This window comes from Symsagittifera roscoffensis, chromosome 5 (genome assembly GCF_963678635.1).
Source record: "Symsagittifera roscoffensis chromosome 5, txSymRosc1.1, whole genome shotgun sequence".
NCBI classification, from domain to species: Eukaryota; Metazoa; Xenacoelomorpha; order Acoela; family Convolutidae; genus Symsagittifera; species Symsagittifera roscoffensis.
In genome coordinates this window covers 24,115,966-24,133,359 of record NC_087066.1, presented here as the reverse complement: position 1 = coordinate 24,133,359, position 17,394 = coordinate 24,115,966, and the positions used below count along the sequence as shown (strand labels likewise).

Sequence of the window (17,394 nt, the reverse complement as noted above, 5' to 3'; positions counted from 1 at the left end):
GAAACTTTATGTTGGGATAGCACTGACTAAGATGTCTCAGCCTTTCGCTGCCTAGACAGAGGTATATAATACTCAGTACTTTCATATCAGCCTCGTCCTTCCCCTAAGATGCCATCAGCTTGTTGGGCCAAGACTTTTCATGCGTATGCATTGGTTTTTCCAGTGCACCCCGTTTTCTTGGTTCTTGAGTTTCTTGTAGCTGACTTGTGTGTTGCTTTCAACGTCGATTGGTAGTTCGCTCCTAGGTTCCGGTATATTTTTTTATCGCTGGCGGGGATTTTCTAGCTGGCGTGGATTTCATGGAAATTTCTGGAGTTTATTACCGTTTTTTTAGCATAATTCTTAGGATTAGTTGCTGATTCCACGTTTCTGATTCCGCTGATGGTTTTTGCCAGAAAATACCCAATGGGTTTTTGATAACTCCCGGCTGCGCAATGCTAAAACTACGGAGTTTAAATTAAGTGAAATAAATTAGGCAAACACTTGAGAAATAAGAGAATATAGCGAATCATCGATTTAAGTTCATTTATTTAAGTGTACGTCTGGTTGTTTTGACCTCTGAACAATTGACAGGACAGAAAAAAAATCATAATAACTAGTGCATATTGCTTTTTGCTTTATGGAAATTTATTTTTCAGACTTCTCTTTGTTAGGTTGAACTAAAAGTTATATGATTATACTGCATCATTTGTTTTTCTAAAATATAGATTTTGTTTTATTATTTGCTGTTCGTTCTATTAAAGTGCAGATAGCAGACTCAAACCAGTGAGCTTGGAACCAGTTATAATTTGTATGCAAATTTCTCGATGTTCTCAGCTGTTGGAATTTTTTTCAGATCTGCTGAAATCTTAGTATGGTCAATTTAGTCAAACTTAAATACTTTTTCTGTGCAAACTTCCCCGTAAATAATAGTTTGTATGAGCAAACGTCGATAAAACTTTTTAATCAAACTTCTAGGATTGGCGAGCCAGAAATTGTTTTCGTAAAAAATGTAACCGTGTTGGAAAAAACTGCCATACAGTGTTGAGGGGGATTGATCTACTGTCTCGACTATTTTAAATGCATTTTCGACAAAGTTTTAGATTAAAAAAAGAGCAAAAATGCGTTTTTTGTTCATCAAAAATGCTACTCATTCTAAATTTTAAAGTATAAAACTACAAAAATACACTAATCATAAATTTTTCATGAAATTTTCTGTGTTTACGGAATAGATAATATTTTGAAATTTTCTTATTATCATTTTTATGCCATATCGTTGCATGATTACAATGTCTAAAAGCTGTCTTCTTGTTCTCATTTTTGGGGTCTATTATCGGGGTTCATACGACTTTTAGCGATTTCGTTTTAGAATGTATTCAGGTCTTCAGCTCTATTATCGGACCTTTTTCTAGGCAAAGCTATATATCCAAAAAATTGCTAATTTCCATCTGTGCAATAAAATTAACTTCAGTCATCGCGTTAGTTTTAGTTTGTGATAATATAAACAGTGTTTTTTTTGTACCTGCGCATTTGCGAGGAAACGAAATATTTTTAAACATGTCTTTTGAGCGGCCCAACCAACCTTGCAGCTCTCTGCTATTTTTCAGGAAATAGTAAATGAACTGCGCTGAAACGATTTTTTTTTGCTTTAAAGGGAAACCGCAGGTTATTTAACGCAACAGGAAATATACAACCCATAAGGCAAAACTAATAGTGCAAATTTGTACACTTTTGTCATTTAAGCTTTTGACCAATTTCATTTTCAAAAACGCGTTTTGTTGCTTCACCATTTGGACTAATGTTTCATCTCTTACTTTGTTTGCGCAGCTTACCTTTGATCAGGCAGACTTATTGATTCAAAACATTTGCCTGATTTTTTACATTTATAGTTACATTTATGCCAAGTTTCATCGCATTATGACAACAATAAAGTAGTTTCAAAATTCACAACTCAATGGTGGGGGAAAGTGGACAATAGCCAGAATTTTTTAAGTACGGTTTCAATAATGCGGACTTGGTTTGAAAGAAATAAAAACTCTAAAAAGCGGTATGAAACTGGACAGTTCCTTCTTGTCACTGAATAATCCATTTGTTCACTTATTAATTCATGAAGCATTCGGAAACTCCATTTTCACTGCTCCATTCTTTCATTTTTCATGACTCTCCTGGTCTGAAAAAAAAAGAAAAACAACAATTATGTAGCTCAGTAAATTGATGGGTGTAAAGGAAAATAAAAAGTTGGTTGAATTTATAGGTCTTTTCAGCCCCCCTCCCCCTTACATGATGAATAACAAAAATTTGCTTCGTTTTAGCATTTTAATCATAAATACCCTGCTCTTCAAGTAATATGAACCCAATTTTGAAAGGATAATTATCATTTTAATTTTTAGTTGAAAACCCTTAAAAAAAACCACTTTTGGTAAGAATTTTGTCAATAAACTTGTACTTGTTATTTTTTGCCTTTAACAGCAATCCTGTAAAAGTTCGAATGTTATGCTTTGTACCATTACATTGCTGTACGTTTTGTCGTTTACATATTAGAATGTAACCAGGTCATCAGATTTAATGTACCTGAACAAAAGCAGTTTCAATTTATTCCGCAAATAAACTAGTTCATGAATGATAATAAAATTGATTTCAAATGTGAGATAGTTGCAAGCAAAGGCTTAAGTTTCGCATTTTTGATAATATTTGGATTATTTCTCAGTTATCTCCTTTTTATAACTAATTCATTTATACACCTGAGTTCTTAAAAAAACTCACTGGGCACCACTTAACGTGTTTTGAAACACGTTTTAAAACACACATGGGCCGAAAATGGTATAACTTGAAAAGAGTCCTTTTAGTTTTAGTTTCCTGTATTATTGCTTTAATTTTCACATACACCCCATTTTTATCAAAAGTGAACCTCTCAAACAACTCGATACTCGTTAAACATTTATCCGATTCTTTTATTAATCAGCGTCCAGTTGAAAAAGATAGTCATAATCCAAAACTGGAAGAGTTTTCGCGAAAATGTTCGAAAATTTTGGATCCCGGACTGTCTGATTCTGAAATGAAAAATTTTCTAGAAATAAATCAACACTCATTTAACCTTCGCTACAATGAGAACGGTTCGTTTCCTGCATGTGCCGACTATTTTATTCAGCGGGAGGGTTTTCTTCACCGTGGAACTGTTACCGACTTAGAGAGGAGTCTCCCTGTGGCTTTTAGTATTATTGTTTACCACAATTTCGACCAAGTGGAACAGCTGCTACTTGCACTCTACAGGAAACACAATTTTTATTGCTTACATGTGGACAAAAAAGCAAGCAGCAACTTCATGAAATTGGTAAATCAAGATATAAGAGTTATTTATGATTTTTGATGGATATTGAAAATCGTGTGAGTTGGTTTTCTGTAAAACGCTACAACTTATACTAAAAAAAACTGAGTCTAAATTTTTGTTTTAAACGCAGAAAAATATGAATCAAAACGCTTTTTTTTGTGCATGCTGTTTTTTGTGCATGCGTGTGTAAATTTTAGCCTAAAACTTAGGCATATTCAGCAGTAATAATAAAAAAAGGCAAACTGGACAACGGTTTTTCCCGGAAAATGGTTTGTAAAACAGAAAAAATTATAAGAATTCTGTAATTTTTTTAAAATTTTTTTTGAATAGAAAAAAAGAATTTTTCGGGGTTTGAATAAAAACTTACAACTCGCCTTTCTTGTTCGTTCGCTTGGTGTTTTAAATGGCCTTTACGATAACGTGTTTGATAATCCTGCTCGATAATCTTGCTTCTTACTAGCTCGATAATGACTTAAACTCTCAAAATTTTTAACCGTTTTTTTTCGACACTGTGGGGAACTTGTGTAAAAACTTTTTTATCATGTCTTTCGAATCACAACTAAGATGGCCTCAACTTGATAAATCACTCGACTTAGTCCAATTATTTGCGGTACCTGATTTTGAATGGTAAAAAACTAGGATCTTATTAACAATTTCCCTCCATATTTCGATTTTCACAAATTCAACGTCGTCTGCCACATTTCCAATGGCTTAAAACAATTTTCAAAAAGTTTATTTAATCGAAATTTTTACCTAGGTATAATATAAATAGTGAGTAATTCAAATACGAACGCGCAAAAATAAAAACCCAAATAAAGTTGGACTTTTTTGAAATGCATATTTTATACAGGAATATGGATGTCATAAATAATACATGCATAGGGGAATTAGTTAACAAGGTCCAAAAGGGGGGCAATAAATAACAAGATCCAAAAACTAGGACACTTCCGAATTCAAAAATTCTCCCCGTTTTCAGTAATCGAAACAAAAAAAAGTAGGTGAAAAAAATTTCAAAAAATTACCGTCTTTGGCCTTTGATAAAAGTTTATCTGGTAAATTCATCAAAAATTTTGAAATTTTTTAAAAAGTTTTTTCTAGTGTTCATGTTTTTTCTAGTTCAATTGTACATAAAAAACAGGGAAAATTGAGGCAACAAACATGAATTTGGGGATGAGAAATGAGATACAAAGTCAATGACTCAAATTCTCGCTTTTGTTTTTTCATTTTAAAATTTTAAAACTTTCAGACTTTTAAGCGAATGAGGCCCGACAATTAAGTTGCATCATTTGAATTTTACGAGCTTATTTTTTAGTTTTAGTCACAACTAAAATCAAATTTCCTTAGATTTACAGCAAACAATCTCCCACGCGCTCAATTATGCGACAAAGCAAAGGAAACAAGATGCTCTTATCATGGCGAAGCTCTGATTGTTCCGACTGCCTTTTAACGTCTATGCAGCAGTAATAAAGCGAAAAAACTTAATGTAAAAAAAATAAAACTAAATTATTTTAACTCGAGAATTTTTGTGAAAATTATCCCCCCACACGCCATAGAAAGTACAAAGTGATAGGTTTCATTCATATTAACAAATCAATTATGACAAATAAGCTTCCTTGAATCAATTTGGGTTGTTTACTATGATTGAAGTCCCGCTAACGCGTTAATTGCGCAAAACATATCGCGCGTTAATTGTCCCAAATTGGCCAAAAACGGCAATCTTTAAACCCACATAACTTTAAGAAAAAATATCATAGGTAAAATATATATTTTTTTCAAATTCAAGGTCAGGACAGCAATATTTTTTGAATAACATAAAAAATTTCTGTCAAAAATGGCTAGTTAAAAAGTCGAAATTTGTGTGAAGAAAAAAAAAACCACCCCGAGCACAAATACTGCAAATATTCCGTTACTTTCGTTAGGAAATTCGGAACAAAAAGCATTAGATTTTTTTCCTCTAGTAAAATAGCACCAACATGAGCGTTAGTTTTACATTGTCACCTGATTATTTTCGTAAGGAAATTTACGATTGTCGAAAATGGTTCAATTAGTTGGCATTGCGAACTTTTATAGCAGGCAGGCATTATTAACAAAACAAAACAATTACAGTTGCTCGTATTTAACGCCCGATAACCGGGTTGACCATAAATGCTTTTCATATGCTTATCATACAATTCCATATGTACAAAAGATTCTATAAGGCTCTATCATAATCGTTTCGAAAATTGCATGACAAGCGTTTTCATATATCAACAAGACTGCTCATATCAAGGCGAAGCCCTGAATGTTCCGAATGTCTTCTAAGGTCTATGGAGATAAATAACATGAAAAAATTAAAAGTAATAAAAACAAAATGAAAATGTTTTTGTATGAGATTTATTTTATGAAAATCATTCTGACACGCCATATAAAGTACAAAGTGACATATCGTAGTAACATATCAATTATGGCAAATAATAGTCCTTCAACCAATTCGGAACGATTTCTGAGACGGATTATATCTCCGTCTACGCGTTAATAGCGCGAAATATATCGCGCGTTAATTGTCCCAAATTGGTCAAAATAGCAATCTTTGAACCCCCATAAGTTTTAAAAAAAAATCACAGGTGAAATCAAATTTAAGCTAATGGCTAGTTAAAAGTCGAAATTTGTCTGAAGAAAAAAAACTCATCCCGAGCACAAATGTTCCGTTACTTCCGTTACGAAAGTTGGAACAGTAAATTAAGTTTTGCTACAACAACTCAACTTGATTTCGGGTTTTGTCGAAAACACAACAAATAAGGCTTTTTATTGAAAAAAAATCGTTTGTGTGGCAAGATCTACTCAGGTGGGTTACTCTTCTGTTATCGTTTCGCAATCACACAATATGATCACAAAAAAAGCGTAACGCTTTGTATATTACTCTATTAAAAAACGTTGTGCTTAGAAAATCATTGTAGTTTGTGGTTATTTTCTGTAAAATGTTTGAGTGTATAAAAATGCAAATTCACGAACAAAATTTCTTAACTGAATAATTTCGTTTGATTTTGCATCAAAATAAAATGTGAAAAATAGATATAGATAGATAGATAAAACTGTATAATTGTTTCGAGAATTACTTTGGGTTTCACAATCTGAATTAACGTTCCAAAATTGATGATCCAATGCTATTCATTTTCACTTTCAGATGAAGAATCTTGTCAGTTGTTTCCCGGAAAACGTTTTCTTGGCCGCTGAACCTGTAAGTGTTGCGTGGGGGAACTTTTCACTTGTGGAAGCAGAGCTCACATGTATGAGGCAGCTTTTGGAGAATTCAGACAAGTGGAAGTATTTCATCAATTTAACGGGCGAAGAGTTTCCATTGGTGACGAATTTGGAGTTGGCTACAGTTTTGAACAAATTGGGAGGCCGAAATATAATTGAAAGTAAGTTAAGTTTTCTTGTTATGTGGTTTTGATCAATGATAGTTTTTTGGGTGCAAAACCTTTCCAAATACATTTTTTTCATAGTTTTCCGTTGATTTATTGTCTTAATACATAATTTTGCCAATTCGTAATTATCTATGATTTTGAATCATGGCATTCTGTACATCAACTCTACTTTAATCTGGACAATGCTGTTCAAGACTATTCCGTCAATTTTTTCTCTCCTTGTTTAAATTAGGCTCATTATTTCAGAACCACATTCACATGTGAGCAAGGTGAAAAGAATACCCGACAATATTCCCTTCGGCCTCAAGCCTTACAAAACGTCGACACACGTTGGTTTATGTCGCAGTGCTGTTGATTACTTAATTAACAACAAAGTTTCAAAATCACTTCTTGAAACTTACCAAACATATCCTTTTGCTGAAGAAGCTATATTCGCTATTTTGGAATATAACAACCATACCAAGTTTCCCTGTTCGAAATTTGACCAAAAAATAGTATCGCAAAATATAACATTCGAAGCACGTTATAAAGTATGGACCGGAAACAACGTGAAAAGTTGTATAAGTGGTCACATGAAACGTGAAATTTGCATGATTGGAGTGAAAACTCTTTCGGGACTTATGAACAAGTTTTACGGCAATCGACTCGCAGTAAACAAATTTCCGTGGAATTTTCAGCCTGCTGCATGGGACTGCCTGATGGCCTGGCACCATACACGGGTTCACAATGAAACGCAGAGAGACGCAAAAGTATCGCCAGTTTTATTGGCAAAATTATCAAAAAATTTGAGCTAGCTTGACTGTTTTTTGTCTTTGAGTGTTCACTATTCATATGTTGTTCTGTATATTATATTGTGCAGTAAAAACAAAACCCGAAATAATTTATGTCCTTTGTTCCAATTGTTTTTTGACAATAAACCAAAGCTCTTCAAAACCATGGGAGCAAATTTTTGTATCTGTTTTAAGTACTAAACTTGATACTCGAAGATGCGATGATGGCCAAAACTTTCTAGCATTTAGAATTGTAAAAAAAACTAGAAAATTGAAATTGAGCTCAAAATTTAACTAGAATTGTTTTTTTAATGCAAAACGCAACTATTCAGTCAAGGGAAAAGCGAAGTTGGATAAGTTACAACAATTGAATTCTGATGAAACCCTAAATTTTCAGGATGCGTTTTGTAAACGAAGAAAACCGGGAAAACGAAGACAAACGAAGACAAACATAGAAAACAAAACTGCTCGTTCTGAAATTTTCGTGAACGCATCAGCCATGAATGCCTGAAGTTTTCGATTGCCCATTAACTGGTCTTCAATTAGTTTTGTTTAGAAAAAAAATTGATAAATATAAATATTATGACTGTCATTACCAAAAACTAATTTTTAAATTTTGAGTCGCCATTACAATTGAGCATGAACAATAACCCGGCTTCAATTAAATTTGGAACAGTTTAGAATTCGAGAGAGTTCTTGGGGAGACAATAAAAATGTGCGTTACGTTTCGAGCATTATTTGCATAAATCAACAAAGAAAGCAGAACTTAGCCACAAATCTGGCCAAATCTACAGTTTTTAAAAGTCAGAAGAAGTCAAAAAACAATCGCAGGTAAAACCTGCTTTTGTTTTTCAAATTATGGATTCACTATCTTCTTTGCTGTGAAAAAATTTCGAGAACAACATAATTCGATTGCCAAAATTGATTTTTTCAAGGAACAACCTAAGAACACCTATGCTTTACCTTTTTCGAAAGTCAGAACAGCATGCAGATTAGAGTCAAAATTTCAAAGCTAGAATTTTGCATTTCAATAAACCATTAACAAACCAAAGTGAAAAACATCAATAATAGCGGGTAGCTTTTCTTCCTGATTTATAAAAACTTCAAGTAATTCTGTCAGTTATTCAAAAAAAGTCTGATTTTATAAAAAAAAAGCCCCTGCATGTTTCAGGGCAAATCGATGAATATTCCGACTGCCCTTCAACGTCGAATAATTGTTTTTGCTTAGAAGGCAGTTAAGGTTGTCTGGTAAAGAAAACTAAGAGCAAAGTGCTAGGTTCAATTCAATTTGGAATGATTCAAATTTGAGCTCACGCTTTAATAGGACAAATTTTCATCTTGATTCATTCTGGTCTTATTTTCATAATTTAAGCTTTACGGTCAAGTTAGTTTTTAATTCAACTCTCAAAAACGTTTAAAAAAAAGAATCGAAGGTAATTTGCATGTAAAATTAGCTCAAAATTTTGATTGTCTCGTGTCAGGTATTTGAAGTTTTTTTAAATCGTTTTTTTTTAAAGAAGTTTTCATTTTTTTAAATCTCTCCCCTTTCACGCCAAATGCCAAAACGCGCTCAAAACCAATATATTTTGGAATATAAAAAAGTTTCCGTCAAAACACTGAAATTTGTTTGGAAAAAAATCATACCATCCGGGTACAAACATTTGATTACACTCTTCATTACTCAATTTAAAATAAAAGTGACTTATTTCGAATCTAGTAGCCCATTAATTGGAGCAATTATTGTCTCTCGATCATTTCCGCAAAAAAATGAGTGGAATTATTTGCCTTATTTGCTACGCCAAAATAGAAAAGTAGAAAATTTAGGCGTAGTAGTTATCCTATAATGAACAATTTTTTTAAAACAATATTTATAACAAATTAGACAAATTTTTAACCCATATAACCTCCAAAGCATCAATATAACCGCAAGCATCGATCTTTCTTAGGTAGCAGGAAACAATTAAGTCAACAATCGAAAAAAAGTATACACTGCTGAGAAAAATTAATCGGGAAAAATTAAATTCGCTTTGTTCATTCTGCAAATGTGTTCTCTGGATAATATTTGATTAGAATGGTGCTTTATTTTCTGTCTTCTTAAAATTTTTGACGAATTGGATTAGATTGAGATTTTAACACATTATAAATCAGGCATTTTTGAAATCAATTCAATCTAATATAATAAATTATTTCGAATTATGATAGATTGGATTAAAATGTAATAAGTTATAATCTTTCTTGAAGGAAAAGATTGCGTTTTTAAATTCAAAATTAAAGTTTTTGCATTTTTATTAAAATTGATTGTAGTTGCAAATGCAAGTGTTGCTCTTTGAACGTTTAAGAGGGACTTACAACTTTAAGCATTTAGAAAAATAAAATCATATTTCCGGTTCATTTTTTGACTCCTCAAGTATTGTCGGCTTTGCTTCCTCTTTGTAATTTTCCGTGTTCATTCAATACTATGTTGCGTGTTCATTTAATACTCAAATGTCTGGTATGTTTGCTTGTATTGAACATCTATCCAGACTGATTTTTTTCAATATTTTTTTATTGTTTTTCTAACTTTCATTGTTTCTTATGTTTGTGTTGTTTTGCAAGTGATGCGAAGCTCCGCTGTGCCTCTATTTTCAAAATCTTGGACTATAATGGATGATTAGCGATTGCGGGGAACCAAATTGTAATTTAACCGAATCATAATGGCAACCGCGTACGAAAATTAAAAACGAAAATCAATGATAAATGATTATTTTTACTGGTGCATCTGTAGAGAATACGAAATCGGCCGATTTGAAGTTTTCAAGCCCCTGCAATTTTACGTGTAATAATTGGTAAATTTATTTCAAAATCTTTTCGTGATGTTGCTCAAATCAGTTATAGTTATCAAAAAGTTGATTAAAAACTTACCAGCCGAAAAGTTCTTGAAAAGTTTTAACTAATTTTTTTTTGAAAAAGCCACACTACTCACAAATATACCATCGTTTTCTTCAGTAACTGGAATGATAACAATTAATAATAGATCTTAAAAATGGGGTTTTTTCAAATAAAAAATTGGAGGTTATGTATATATTTCAGGTGATGAGTGAGCCTTAATTTTAGAGAAAAGGGCTACACGAGCCCAATATTTAAAAAAAAACAGTCCATAAAATGTGTGCGCGTGTATTTGCGCTTGTGTGTACGTGTGTGTACTGGTGTATTGTATGGTTGGGTGGTTGCTGGGTGGAGTGTGAGGATATATCCTCTATATTTTACTCCTGATCAGCATAGGATGCTGTGGCATAAAAATTGTTCAAAAAGTTATTAACATGAGCTTTTTTTTTCAAAAGTTGTTACCGATGAAAAGCCAGGTACCACAGATAGGACCAATGGTTAATCATATCCCATGTCAGTCAAAGATAGTTCGATCTGCTAATTTTGTATTGTTTTCCACTTAAGCTCGAGGTTCAGTTCGAAGATAATGCAACCTAATTATACTTTGATTGTCAATCCTAGCTAAAATCACAAATTTCAGGATCAGAATCAGATACATCCAGGTAAACTGAAGTATCATTTTCAGGATTTCAGATGAAGCTATATTTTAGCTGCTTGATATATATATATAGGATTTGTTAGTGATTTCTACTTTTAATGGCTTAGTCCTTGTTTTCAAATTCCGCATTTGCTAAAGTTTCTTTAGACCTCTAACTATTATTTGTTCGCACAAAAAACTTATTTCAGTTTAATAAAGCAAATTGCGTATTCTTCTACAATTTGCGGAATCCAGTTTTACTTTGCGGAACCCTTTTACATTTTGCTGAATCCGCTTAAATTTTCGGAAACTAAAATAACCAGTTATATTCGATAAATGAGGAAAAAAATTGATAATCTAAAATTTTTGTTCAATACACATAATCGTATTCGGTGATATTTTTTGGGTGAAAATCAAACTCAAAATTTTTTTTTATTTTTTCTTTGATTTGTTGATTCGAAAACAAACAAGTTCTAGAACTTCATACTTTTTCATTTTGAAGTCATGTCGCTCTATACATCAACCATATTTTAATCTGTACAAATGGTTAATTGACTCATTCTGTCTTTTTTCTCTCACCTCGTTTAACTTGTGTCCAGTTTTTCAGAACCAAGATTGCAAGTGGATCTGAGCAATGAGAAACAAAAAATCCCCGACAGTAATCCAATCGGCCTCAAAATGTAAGAAACATCAAAATAAGTTGATATAATTCGCAATGCTGTTGATTACTTATTCAACAACATTTCAACCCTCAGAAAATGATGAAATACAATCAAGAGTAAATTGTGTTCTTATTTTTTTGTATCAGGGAGCCAATTTCTCAGCCCAATTTCTCAATTACTTATACCATATTGGACCATTTGACAAGTTTTATACCCCTATGATTTCAGAAGGGCCCAAACGTCAGTATTTGTGAGATGTTTGCAAACAAATTCATTCATAACTATGAATGCAAAAGCAGACACTGACTGGTCTGAAAAAAATATCGGCGAAAAATTATTTGAGCTTTGTTTATCCCGCAAAAAGGTTCTCCATGGATAATAATTCAAAAAAAAAATCTTTATGATAGTTTTAAAACTGTGATAAATTAGGCAAATCAGGAATAAATTGAATCTAATATAATTGATTGGAAAGAATTTTCAAACATTTCAATGAGTTATAAACGTTTTTTCAAAATTTCAGAGCCAAAGCCTGGTTTTTCCAAAATCAAAACTATTATTTTCAAATCTTGAAAGTTTCAAGGATTAAATTTGGCCGGTGAGAAAATTTTAAAAGTTTGTTTTATACTTGTCTCCTTGACGAAAACTTAACATAAAACCACGACCTCGACAATGGAAACTACTGAACAGCCAAGCACAAAAAAAATCAACTCTTTTTAAAACAGACGCAAAGATTTTTCATTTAAAACGATACCATTAAGGCAAAACGAAAACAGGTTGACGATAAAAGTGTACAGATTGACAAAAACCTGAACATGAAACCACGACCTTGACAAGGGAAACTACTCAACAGCCAAGCACAAAAAAAGTCAATTCTTTTTGAAATAGACGCAAAGATTTTTCGTTTAAAACCATACAGTTTAGTAAAAACGATTAAAAAATTTAAGAAGAATCGTGTGTGTAGGTTTGTGTTTCGGTCTGCATGTGCGTATGTGTGAGTGTGTACATTTGTGTTTGCACGCGTGTGTATACCTGGGTGTATAAGTGTGTGCTTGGGTTGTTGCTGGGAGGAGTGTGCGAAGTTGGGTTTATTTTACTTCTAATCACCATGGCATAGTCTGATGTAAAAATGATTCAGATATTTTTTGATGTTTAATTTTTCAGAACCATGTTTGAACATGGATCTGATCAAGGTAACAAAAAATGCCCGACAGCATTCCAATAGGCCTCAAACGTCAAAAAACATCAAAGTACTTTGGTTTATGTCAGAGTGCTGTTGATTACTTATTTCACCACAAAAATTCAACCCTCAGAACATGATGAAAAACAATCACAGGTAAATTAAGTTTTCTACTTTTTAAATCAGGGAGGCAATTTCTAAGCCAACTACTTCTACAAAATTGGACAAATTGACAAGTTTTATACCCCTATGATTTCAGAAGGGCCCAAGCGTCAACATTTGTGAGATGTTAGCAAACAGATTCTTTCAAAATTATGAATACGAAAACAGACACTGTTCTGAAAAAGTGTTCGGAGAAAAATTAAAGGGGCTTCCATTATCCCACAAAATTTTCTCCATGGATAATAATTCAAATAATTGATAGTTTTATAAATCAGGCTAAAAAAAGGCAAATTATGTCTTAATTGAATCTAGTAAATTTGATTAGACTAAAAAATAACGGGGTTAACGAGTAATAAAATATTTTGAACAGTTTAAAAAAACCTGGTTTTTCGAAAATCAAAATTTTATATTCAAATTTTGAACGTTGGAAAGGTTACATTTGGCCTGTGAAAAATTGTTATAGTTTTTTGTATAGTTGTCTCCTCGATGAAAACCTGAGTTAAAATCACGACCTCGACAAGGGAAACTACTCAAAAACCAAGCACAAAAAGATCAATTTAAAAAAAATTAGATGCAAGAGTTCGTTCAAAACATTATTATTTTTTGATTATTTCGTTATTCGTTTTTTCGTCGTTCAAATTATTATTCGTTTTTTGAGCATTTGTTCAACATAAGGAAAAACAACAAAAATTTAAGCACACTGAATTTGTTTTGGTATTATATATCTTGTGTGTGTGTGTGTATGTTTGTGTGTGCGTGTGTAGATATGTGTTTGCTCGCGTGAGTATACATGTGGGAATAAATATGTGGCTGGGTTAATGCTGGGTGGAGTGTGCCAAATTGTTGTGTTGATTTTACTCTTAATCACCGTGGCATGCTCTGATCTAAAATTATTTAGATACTTTTTGATGTTTCTCTAGAGCCCTGTTTGCAAGTGGATCTGAGCAAAGCGTGAAAAAAAAACTTGGACAGTAATCCAATTGGCCTCAAACCGTAAACAAAATCAAAAACATTGTTTTATGTCGCAGTGTTGTTGATTAGTAAATTAACAACAACATTTCAACCCTCAGAATATGATGAAACACAATTACAGGTAAATTGTGTTTTTACTTTTTAAATCAAGGAGCCAATTTATAAGCCAACTACTTATACCAAATTGGACAATTTGACAGGTTTTGTACCCCTATGACTTCAAAAGGTCCCAAGCGTCAATATTTTTCAGGTAGTAGGAAACAATTTCAGTCAAAAATTATGAATAAGAAAGCAGACGCTGGTCTGAAAAAATGATCGCCGAAAAATTAATTGAGATTTGTTTATTCCGCAAAAAGGTTCTCCATGGGTAACAATTCAAATAAAAATCGGTTATGATAGTTTCATAATTCATGAAAAATCAGGCTAAGTAGGAGTAAATTAAATCTAATATAATTGATAAGAATGACTTATAATGGATTTTAATCTTGAACGTTGCAATGGTTACCTTTGGTCTGTGAAAAAGTGTTATAGTTTTGTTTTATACTTATTTCTTCGACGACGATTGTTTCTCATTGTTTGCTTAATTGGGGTATCTCCCCCCTTACCCCAAATGCTTCGACCATTCTCAATTCCCTGACTCAACAACACCTCTCTCCTTACACGGATTTTTGACCCCACTATCCGACAAACGTGTAAGCTTAGTGTGGTTAGTGTGGGAAGCAAAAATTTGAGGGAGATGGCAAGAGTCTGGGGGAATTAGGCGAGTGTGTATGCCTGTGTGTGTGTGTGGGGGGGGGAGGGGTTGCTAATGGAGAGAGTGTTGTGGTTGTAGGGTAAGCCTGGAGGAGGGAAAGAAGGCGTAGTTGTGGGAATGAGGATTAGTTGGGGGTGTTCAATTTGGGTGTTAAAAATGAGAAGAGAGATGTGGATCTTAAAAGTGCGAATGATATCGTTTTGCGAAGAACAAGAAAGCTTAAGTAGGTTTATAAATCGAGTAAGTTCTGAGTAAGTAAAAACTGTCCTTGAATATTATAATCCATTATAATTCTTTTCAATGGATTTTAAATAAAAATATATTTGAATTTAAAATGGTGATTTATAATAGGTTATATAATTGACTGCGTGGTACGAATATGTAACCCTCTACAAAATTACGGAAAAAAAAACTTAAATTTTTTTTGAACAATTACAATTAAAAAAAAGTCGAATAAGTCTGAATTTATTAAATATAAAAACTGGAAGTTATAAAAGCATTTTTGGTGCCCAGTGAGCCCAACTTCAGAGAAAAGAACTGCACGAGCCCGATATCCTAAAAAAAAGTCCATGAAATTGTTTTTCCGGGAAAATTTGAAAAAAAAACACAATTTTCACAAAAAGCCGTAGCTATTATCTTGCCAAAAAATTTCCCGAGGACCGTTTTTTTGCTTCAATAGGCTTTCACTTTTGATAAGTATAAGTATGCTGGTTAATTTTTCTCATTCCTGGACAGGCAAGCACGCAACATGCCAGCAATTTTAAAATTACATACTATAAAGCTTCGATGATTCGATCCCCAAACTTCATTTTTTTTTTCAAAAATTTTCAAAATTTCTAAAAACTGCCTTCAATATATCTCTTCGTGAAAAATTAAGTAAAATTGCAATTGCTCTAACGCTTTTTTGAAAACATAATGGAAATTGTGAGTGTGTGTAGATTTATGCAACTATTTGTTGTATTTTGTATTTGTAAGCGGGTTACGCATCAGGCCAGAATCCGATTTGCCTAGGAATCCGCAACAATTTTTTATTTATGTTACTGTTTTAGATTCCACGAAAAAATAGCCAAAACCTTTTTTCTACTCAAAGTCGCTCCAAACGAAGCTTATATTGCAAAATGCGCAAAAATTTGCGGAATCTGGAACATTTAAATTTAAAACATTTGTCTAACGAAAGTGTGCCATAGTGGAACCTGCAACTCTTAGCCGAATCTGCAAAAAGTAAGCAAAAACTACAAAAAAGCGGTTTTCTTAAATGGTAAGCAGAGTCCGAATTTTGATTGCCGAATCTAGTAACATATTAGCTACGTTTTTTCCCCTTGAATCCATTATATAACAGGATTTTGGGTCATCAACAAGTTGAACTTAAATTACTGCCGCAGGTTACAGAATTAGATGCAGCCGGTTGAACTGCAGTTTTTATTTCAAGATTTTGGATGAATGCTATGGTGGAATACTGTAGATAGCCATGAGCTGTCAAGTGAAGTTACAAACTTTTACTCAAAGCAGAAGTGGGCAACCTATGACCTGAAGAAGATTGTTGACTATGTGTCGAAGCTGCTCAATGATGGATCAAAGAGAAAGTTTCAGCCGCTTGAGAAAACCACACGCCTGAAACATAACGCCAACGACATTGAGAGCTTTCCATATGAGGTTCAGAAAGAGTTGCAGAGTCGTGTGTTGACCCAGAGTTTGGTCCGCATATGTGATGTGAAACTTCCCGTCTTTGGAAGAGTTACTTTGAATTTTTTTAATGACTCGATAAATATATCTTAAAAAAATTTCATTTTTGAATCGGTAATTCGACTTTCTTTTTTACTGGGTTTGATTGCTTTGCAATCATTCAAGAAAGATGATGTGCTGGTGGATTACCACGGCCAAGTAGTCACCAACATCAAGGCAGACCATTACTGCCTCCAACCAGGAGCCCTAAATGAATGGGTGTTGCAAATTGCGGGTCTTCCTAGGCGTTATCTATTCTGAGTTTCAGGGTATCGGATTGTATGATTAATGTCTGTACTGAGTTTGAACATAATGGTTCAATTGATTACTATATATAATAGTTTCAGCATACGGACTAAGTTATAACATTGATACCCGAAATTAAATGAAGCGTTTTTGCCGGCAGTACGTCGTTGAAGTAATTCTAAACTTTGAACACCAGTCCTAAAATGTCTTATTGGTTGTTCCTTGTGTTTCCCAATTTATGATCCCTAAAACAGCTTACTAGGAAAATTATAAGATTTCCATCCATAATTTTAGTAAACCAACAAGTTAGGATTTGTTCGAGGATTCCACTGATATTCGCATTTGCTAGATAATAATTGGAGCCCGAGCTTCTATATGTTCACGCACCATATTAGTTCAGTGTAATGAATAAAATTGCGGAAACCTTTACCGTTTGCAGAATCCACTTGCACAGCGGTAATGGTCTCACTTAAATAAATTAATGCTCTTGGATAAAAAAGGAGTTTTGTCTTATGACCGTCTTTAATCAAAACTCTCAAGGTTGCAGAACTAATACTTCCATTTAGCTTATTTTCGACTTTTTATGCCCGCAAATATTTTGCCCTACAAAATTCTATATTTTGTTTTTATTTCAACTTTCGAAGCGAAAGTAACGGAATATTTGTGTTCGGGGTGGGCTTTTTTTTCTTCAGACTAACTTCGACTTTTTAACT

The 17,394-nt window shown here is 33.1% G+C and overlaps 2 protein-coding genes across 4 annotated transcripts in view; both read left to right on the top strand.

The window, feature by feature from the left end:
* The window catches only part of LOC134847010 (zinc finger protein ubi-d4-like), a 601,556-nt gene that overhangs the window by 286,135 nt on the left and 298,027 nt on the right, over positions 1-17,394 (top strand). The gene's annotated exons all lie outside the window — the stretch shown is intronic.
* Positions 1,653-7,591, top strand: LOC134846116 (beta-1,3-galactosyl-O-glycosyl-glycoprotein beta-1,6-N-acetylglucosaminyltransferase 4-like). 3 transcript variants are annotated; one of them, XM_063863335.1, is made up of 4 exons: positions 1,653-1,910; positions 2,449-3,310; positions 6,471-6,708; positions 6,961-7,591. In XM_063863335.1, the coding sequence occupies exons 2-4, from the start codon at positions 2,786-2,788 to the stop codon at positions 7,506-7,508; spliced, it is 1,311 nt and encodes a 436-aa protein (XP_063719405.1). In that variant the 5' UTR covers positions 1,653-1,910; positions 2,449-2,785; the 3' UTR covers positions 7,509-7,591. The 3 variants fall into 3 exon arrangements, with proteins under 3 accessions (XP_063719405.1, XP_063719404.1, XP_063719406.1); XM_063863334.1 differs by having other exon boundaries at positions 1,653-1,936; XM_063863336.1 differs by having other exon boundaries at positions 1,780-1,796; positions 2,632-3,310.